The sequence below is a fragment of the Gadus morhua genome, chromosome 12 (assembly GCF_902167405.1).
Source record: "Gadus morhua chromosome 12, gadMor3.0, whole genome shotgun sequence".
Lineage (NCBI taxonomy): Eukaryota > Metazoa > Chordata > Actinopteri > Gadiformes > Gadidae > Gadus > Gadus morhua.
Genome location: NC_044059.1, coordinates 26,757,222 through 26,763,221, shown reverse-complemented (window position 1 = coordinate 26,763,221; position 6,000 = coordinate 26,757,222). Strand labels below are relative to the sequence as shown.

At 46.6% G+C, this 6,000-nt stretch overlaps 1 protein-coding gene across 1 annotated transcript in view; it reads left to right on the top strand.

Moving 5' to 3' along the window:
- The first annotated feature begins 5,551 nt into the window (after window positions 1–5,551).
- ncanb (neurocan b) overlaps window positions 5,552–6,000 on the top strand; it is an 84,797-nt gene continuing 84,348 nt past the window's right edge. Inside the window, exon 1 of the mRNA XM_030371736.1 lies at window positions 5,552–5,764. Within this exon, the coding sequence (XP_030227596.1) occupies window positions 5,552–5,764 (213 nt within the window). The remainder of the gene's footprint in view (window positions 5,765–6,000) is intronic.

Genomic DNA, 6,000 nt, shown 5'->3' with positions numbered 1-6,000 from the left:
ACAAGAATGTGGACAGAAATTGTATTTTGCTTGGGCATTCTCAAACGCTTGACTGTATAGTAACTATTCCTCAAACGTTTTTGTCTTGGGTTTGAATTTTTACCAAACTTTTATTCTGTTTTTGCAGAACTGACCTCAAGTTCAGGACCCAATAGATAAACACAAAACTGAACTTATATATGTGTTCTTGACCTCTTGAAGGAACAAATCTGTGCTTGGCAGCAGTCAGATGTTAGTGGAGAGGAGCCACTGACCCAATCTGTCGGTCTGCTGTTCTATTCAGATTTATGATTGATTTATTTAGGTTGGAGTTCGATATGAATTAAGTTATATTTTGAATGGAGGCAGGGTAGATACTGGTGTGTGTGCGCGTGTGTGTGTGTGTGTGTGTGTGTGCGTGTGTACTTGTGCGTGTGTGCTCTTTCTGCATGAGAAAGATTATGGGCCGACAGATTTGGACATACATCTTTATGTCACTCAATCAGTCGGTGTTCCTTTTTTCAGTTAAAAAGAAATATTAAAGAAACGCTAGCACCCCCCACACATCTGTCTATTTGCAGCGCGTAAGTGCCTCAGCAAAACCCTTTCTCGGCTGTGTTTAATCATTCGAGAGCGTCTTTGAAAGCCGGGACAGATGGGCCGAATGTGACCATCGCATGGACGCCACAACCACCGCCACGTGAACTGGCAGGTAGAGAAGCGAAACGGCTCACGCCTAACTCTACATACACACCCTGGGAGGTGAGCCTTCACTGGACTCCTTCCATCACCCATCATGGGTTACATACGGCTGGACGTCCTAATGCTACGACAGGGGCGCCGCGGAGGAAACTACAGCAGACTGGCCAGCTGTTCTCCACGTGTGTGAGCTCTGACTGATGCCTCGCCAAGTCGTCTCCTCAAACGTCGCTTCAGGGAGGGCTTAGCCACACCACGGCAACACCGCTGTATAGTCTAGAGACGGGGGAAATAGATCCACAGCGCAGAGTGACATTGAGGCTCCCGGGCCCCTCGTGTCGGACCGAGACGTCGACTCTCCTGTCTGTTAAGCGGGCGAGAGTGCGAGCGGTCGGACGCGGCGCTAAACAGTCTGACGGAGAGCATGATGAAGAATGGCCCTGTGGTCACAACAAACAAAAGGAGGGTCTGGAAGGGGGTTACGCTTGTAGAAACATTTCCATCTAAATGCAGATTTAGCCGATCTGAACCACTAAGGGACCGTGGTCAATTCCATTCAGTCCCCTACCAGGGGGAGACTGTTTTATTTTATTTTATTCCAATGCATTCTACTTTAAACTGTGATTCACTTTGACTTGTCTTTGGTTGTGATTGTTATGATAAACTGCTGCAAATAGCAGCGCACGCCTAATTTTCAATTGTTCTCCAGCAACGGTACAAAGGGGAACCAAAGAGGCATAATTGTACACCTGCAAACGACAGAGAAAGACACAGGATGGATAGTGAATATGAGATTAGCATCGCAGCCAGATTGATTCATTTTGGCACATTTGCCTCTCTACTGGCATCACCGGTAGTATTGTGGCATGCAGGGTACCAATTCTATTGCTCATGCAGGTGGAAATCCTGGTTGAACACATGCAATCACATTACGCATCATTGATGCAACGCGCTTGGAATACATTTAGTGCCATTCGTTTCTTCATTTTAGGTGTGTGTGTGTGTGTGTGTGTGTGTGTGTGTGTGTGTGTGTGTGTGTGTGTGTGTGTGTGTGTGTGTGTGTGTGTGTGTGTGTGTGTGTGTGTGTGTCCTCTGTGGATGAATCACAGAGGATAGGTGGTGCAGGGCCAGTTCCTCGTCACCGTGGTGTCAGAACATATGAGTGTATTTGCTCAAGAAGGAATGTGTGTCACCTTCCAAATCACCTGTCTGCTATCTCCAGTCGCCATGTTCTCAGGACTCATCTCTCTTCATGTCCCGTCACCTTCCAACCGACTCATTCCCCCCCTACACATTATTCAGTTTGAACCGTAACGTTTCCATTTACTGCGTTCCATTTACTGGAAATGTACTGAGTATATTTCCGTCCCTCTTGCACCTTGGCCGTCCGTCGCTGTTCTGTATTGAAATCGATTGCATTTATTCATATTTCCACAATGACTTTCGCGTGTGTCAGCGAGGGTGCATACCGTTCCCTGCTGGAACTATCGGGTAAGGAATGTCCCAAAAAAGTGCTTCGCTCGACTTCTGCGTGCACGGCTATCAGAGAGAACACGGCGGCCGTGTCGACTTCACTCTTTTATAAAGACGGCGCCGTCTCAACATATTCTGCAGTGCGTTATGTAACGCACTGCCGGCCCTTCAATCCCAGGAAATGTCAAGTGCTCCACAACCAAAGCAGTTCTTTAATGCCTTTAAATGCATTGAGGGCAATCAAACGAGGAGACTGCTTCCGTAAAATGAGATCTCAAAAAACGATTGCTGAAAGAAGTTCATTGACTTTGTTTATAAAGTGATTCCCGTTTCGCTTCGTCGGGTGAGGCTAAGGTTACGCGCTGCGCTCTGGGACACATCTTAGGAAACATAACGTTGAACTAGCAACTATCCTTGCCTCCTTACTGCCCTCATACTTGGGAAACATTTGTGGCAATGCTTTCAATATATTTTAAATATGTCTCCGGTAAAAACGTGTCGGACTTCCAACTTTCCCATAACTTGACTTTACATATTGTCTTATACATCAAGATAATACGTATTTGTTCCGAGTCCTCTCCAGGATCATAATGGAAGAGACCATGTTTGTCGAGTCCTCTGCAGAATTATAATAGAAGGCTCCATGTTCGTAGAGTCCTCTCCAGGTTCATAATGGAAGAGACCATGTTCGTAGAGTCCTCTCCAGGATCATTACGGAAGAGACCATGTGATAAGAGTCCTCTCCAGGATCATAATGGAAGAGACCATGTTCGTAGAGTCCTCTCCAGGATTTTAATGGCAGGTTCCATGTTCGTAGAGTCCTCTCCAGGATCATAATGGAAGAGACCATGTTAGTAGAGTCCTCTCCAGGATTTTAATGGAAGAGACCATGTTCGTAGAGTCCTCTCCAGGATTATAATGGAAGAGACAATGTGTGTAGAGTCCTCTCCAGGATTATAATGGAAGAGACCATGTGAGAAGCAAGAGCCAGCAGACGAGGCAGGAAGCGAGGCATTATGGTGAAGGGGTAGTGGTGCTGGGGAGCGATGTCTGCAGGGTGAAGCCCAGAGGCACTAACTATGTGTTTGGTTTGGACGGCGTGGTTTGGAACGCAGGGCTGGTGTTAAGCTGTGATGACAGATTGCCTCACATCCAATATGTTCTCTCTCTGTGTGTGTGTGTGTGTGTGTGTGTGTGTGTGTGTGTGTGTGTGTGTGTGTGTGTGTGTGTGTGTGTGTGTGTGTGTGTGTGTGTGTGTGCGTGTGTGTCAGTGTGTCCCCAAATGGAATGCATTCAATGTCCCATGAATAGTGAATGAGTAATAGTATGGTTTCACTCAGTAAGACTCATTAAGTACATTCCCCAATTAAGTGTTCCTATGAGCGCACACACACTCACACACACATCTTTCCTCTACTGAGTCATTTAATAACCATGAAAGATAATTGAATGAAAAAAAAAAAAAAGGGTTGTAATTGCGAATCATGAATTTGTGTACTGGGACTGAGTATCAAAGTATCAGATCTAAGGATTAAAAAACAACAAAATATGTATCCATATTATCAAGGAATATAATAATAAAGAAGAATACATTATGCCATGTTTGCATATCTGAGACCTGGCTGTTGGTCATACAGAGAGAGAGGGTTGGATGGCGTTTGCACCTTGCTGCCATGCAGGGTGTCAGTGATCAGTGAGTCTGCGGTTTCATTCCTCTGTCGGCCATTGAATTACCTCACCGCCACGACAGAGAACGGCGAGACACCCAGCTCCACCCCCCTAGTGTTTAAACGTGACAACCAATCAGAGGGACACAGCAACACCTCCCGAAAAAGGTGCGCAGACACAGGAAAGTGACGTTAATGAAATGAAATTGATGGCTTTCCCCGTCCCTGCAGTCTCCCTGTGCCAATCGTTTTCTCTCTCTCTCTCTCTCTCTCTCTCTCTCTCTCTCTCTCTCTCTCTCTCTCTCTCTCTCTCTCTCTCTCTCTCTCTCTCTCTCTCTCTCTCTCTCTCTCTCTCTCTCTCTCTCTCTCTCTCTCTCTCTCTCTCTCTCTCTCTCTCTCTCTCCGTCAACCGCTATCTCCAGTTGCCACGTTGTCAGGACTTTTTTTCTTTCTCTTCCTCCCCATCGACCCCCCCATTTATTTAATTTACCCATAATAGCTAAACATTATACTTTGTATCTGTGGACCAAGCAGCAGAATAGATAGTAGCAGGCTTATTTCATACTTCTCCCATGGCACTGCTGAAATGCTATTTTTCTAACAGAGCTTGAGTGCTTTTTTATTAACAAGGCCTTTTATTCAAGTTCCACCAAAGAGAATGTGATAGAAACTTCTGGAGATCCCCAAGTGTATTATTTTCCCAGCGCTTCTCTCGCCATTTTGGTTGCACCCCCCCCCCCCCCCCCCTCCTCCTTTGGCCTGTCTACCTGTGTCTCTCACAATCTCTCTGTTGTAGGATCTGAGGAGTTCCTCTTGTTCGTCGGCAAGAAGGGATACGAGACACAGCGGGAAGACATAGAAAACGTCGGATAAATGCTGAAGGCTTTCCACTCCAACACACTCACTGCTTAAAAACGCGATAGATATGAGAGAGCACTAGAGCTCTACGACTGAGCCATGTGATGCAGACGGTACGAGTGGTTGATCAATGTTGTTTCTGCAGCGGATCTAACAACGATGCCATATTTTGCTAAGGGATGATCGAGGGCGTTCATCTTTAACTCATACAAACGATAATGAAAGTCCAGACACCGCCTACAGGAGATTACCTTCTCCGGTTAAACATTGATGATGGCCGAGGACCTCTGACCGGCTTGGAACGGGAACATCCCGGATCATTGACTGCATCAAGATGGATTGCGCTCAATTCCTATTCGGCTCCATTACCTCAAAATATTGGTATAAACGATCAATTAAGTGATTGTTTCGAACAAAGACGGGAGGGTATTGATTCTGTTAAGCATATACAGAGTGGGATGTATGGCTTCTGAAAAGGCCTCTGCTATCTCCTCTCTCACCATTAAGTGGGTCTCTCTTTGTTCTAGTAACACTGTAATGGTGTGCCGGATCAATGATCAATAATCAATGAGATGAGAACAAGCCATGGCGCATTGCCTATTAACCCACAAAACAGAGGGCCTGGAAGAGGGCTCACCAAAGTCTCGGGGATTGAAGAATACATTTCCTCTGACAAGAACCAATTCACCCCACACCCATTCGCCTATAACGAGAAATGGCACGTCATGGATCTGAAACACCGGATGGAATCAAACTCGTTTTTTTTGTTCTTTCCTCATCTTTCATCACATCCCTTTTGACAGTATTATTCTTCTCCTCTCTCCTTTCTCCACACCCCTCTCTCCTCCCCCACCCCGACAGCCCATGCGGACACCATGGTGAACATGAGGAAGGTGACTCACCAGGCCATCAGTGAGGAGCTCTCCCACACGGTGATGCTGCCCTGCCTCTTCACGCTGCGGAGCTCCGCGGGTCCGAGCGGCCACGAGCCGCCCAGGATCAAGTGGACCAAGGTGTGGGGGCAGCGGGGCTCCGACGGCCAGCAGAAGGAGCAGGCGGTCCTGGTTGCCAAGGACAACGTGGTGAAGGTGAGGAAACGCAGGAGGTCCACCCAATCAGATCTCTCGCTGTTTCAACGGCATGTATTGGGAGCGGATAGACAGATGGGTTTTTCTGGGTCTTTATTGACATTCCGAGATGCCCTCACCCTTTTCTGTCTGATGATTCTCTTAAATGGTAATGTATTTATATCGTAATTTTCTAACCAGTGGCAACTCGAAGCCCTTTATAATATTGGCTAACATTCACCAATTCATGCTAACAT